Genomic DNA, 1,946 nt, shown 5'->3' with positions numbered 1-1,946 from the left:
AGAGACCAGGGACCAGGGACCAGAGACCAGGGACCAGGGACCAGAGACCAGAGACCAGGGACCAGGGACCAGATACCAGAGACCAGGGACCAGAGACCAGGGAACAGGGACCAGAGTCCAGAGACCAGGGACCAGGGACCAGAGACCAGGGACCAGGGACCAGAGACCAGAGACCAGAGACCAGATCAGAAGCAGTACAGATAATTGCAGTAAAAGTAGTAGCAGAAGGACTCACACAATCGTACCCACTAAAACTGCCACGAGGAAACCCGTCACCCTCTGCTCCTTCACCTCCTGGATGCGGGGCTTGTCTCCAGGGGCAACAGCTTTGCTCATGACGGTGAGCGCGTTGGTGTGGGTGACGGACCGAACTGTGGCGGCCGAGAGCCAAGGCAAACCAAACAGAGCTGAGATCCCACCCACCACCACAATGATGAGGAGGTCCAGGTGAAAACCAGTTCCCTTCACCAGCATCCTCTCCTTCTTACTGACAATCAGCCTGACAGACAGACACAGGGAAAATTAGATTCATATTTAATATTGTCTTTAGGTTATTTTAGGTTACCTCCTCCCCCACAAGAAGACAGGGTTGTACGCTGTGATCTGGGACTCCATGAATATGAGGATGAAGACGAGGATGGCCGGCAGGATGCTGGCACCCATCATCCAAATAGGAAACTGCCCGTCTGACCCCAGGGGAGAAATTAGCCACCCACGCTTCTCTGGACTGGAAACTGAGAATCCACTGGGCACGTTCAGTTTCTGTCAGCCAATAGAAAGAGGTTCATTCACTGTGTGTTTTACTTTTGAATAACCACAGCGTCAAATGATCCAATCTGACCTGGGTGTAGGTGTCCTCCACGCTCCAGTCCACCAACACCATGATAAGGATTGCAATGGGGACCCCGAAGTCTCCGATGATCCTACGGAGCTGATGTCAGAAAGGTGAGACATTACATCCAGCACTAACACAAATACCTGAAGACTCTTTGATGGAGTGACTCGTCTCTGCTACTGAAGCAACAACAAAAGTGTTCTGTCTTTGTTGAAAAGTTTTACTTACTGCACTTGTAACTGTACCTGTACGAGTATCTGAATGTACCTGTTACATACCTGTTCCTGTATCTGCATGTGTGTCTCTGTACTGAAATTAATATGTATAATAATTGTACGTGTATACCTGCTACTGGTCAACTTCTACCTCTATACACCTGCACATGTGTCTTCATTTGAAAGTAAATACAGTACCTGTACTTGTACTGTACCTGTACCTGTACCTATACCTGTACCTGTATCTGTACTGTACCTGTACCTGTACTGGGATGTACTGACCCTGCCAGGGAAGAAGGAGCTGTTCTTGAATTTGCGCAGGTAGAAAGCAATGAAATATGTTCCCGCCATGAGCACTAATGACAGCAGAGCAGTGTTGGGTTCGCCGACAACCTTCCCAGGATCTCCAGTGACCATGGTGTAGTTGCAGAGAGACAGAGATACTGTGCTGTTTCTATGGTAACAGTTTTGGAGAGGATGTTCCTGGAAGATCTAGAAAAGACCAACACAAAGAAGAAGCTCAATGTGGCTCTGTGATGGTTGACAGAAAGCACAAGGCTCTTCATAATGTTTGATTCAATTGTCCACCAAACAGACCACCATGTGATTGGTTGATACTTCATGACAAGCTATGACTTCAACACTACGGCATACAATAACTCCTTTTTAATGCAGCTGTCAGCTCTGACCTCACCTTGACCAGCTTGGCAAAGGTCTCGTAGATGAAAATGAGGGAAATGAGGAAGGAGAAAATCTCCTGAGTGAAGCGGGAGACGAAGCGAACCAGGATGCTTCCCTCAAAGGCCACAGTGAGGAGAACAATGAGCACTAGCCAGAAACCGATCCACACCCGTCCTGTCAGGTACTCGATCTCATTGTCTTTACAAAACTACACA

The 1,946-nt window shown here is 48.3% G+C and overlaps 1 protein-coding gene across 1 annotated transcript; it reads right to left on the bottom strand.

Moving 5' to 3' along the window:
* Positions 1-84: 84 nt before the first annotated feature.
* LOC111648115 (anion exchange protein 2-like) lies at positions 85-1,933 on the bottom strand. The gene is made up of 5 exons (XM_023397881.2): positions 1,745-1,933; positions 1,333-1,542; positions 842-931; positions 596-762; positions 85-499 (listed from the first exon to the last, which is right to left on the bottom strand). The coding sequence occupies exons 2-5, from the start codon at positions 1,465-1,467 to the stop codon at positions 232-234; spliced, it is 660 nt and encodes a 219-aa protein (XP_023253649.2). The 5' UTR covers positions 1,468-1,542; positions 1,745-1,933; the 3' UTR covers positions 85-231.
* Between the last annotated feature and the right edge of the window lie 13 nt (positions 1,934-1,946).

The sequence above is a fragment of the Seriola lalandi genome, unplaced genomic scaffold (assembly GCF_002814215.2).
Source record: "Seriola lalandi dorsalis isolate HSWRI2012SDOR001 ecotype SW California unplaced genomic scaffold, Sedor1 jcf7180002037429, whole genome shotgun sequence".
In the NCBI taxonomy this organism is placed as follows: domain Eukaryota; kingdom Metazoa; phylum Chordata; class Actinopteri; order Carangiformes; family Carangidae; genus Seriola; species Seriola lalandi.
This window is presented reverse-complemented; position numbering and strand designations above follow the sequence as displayed.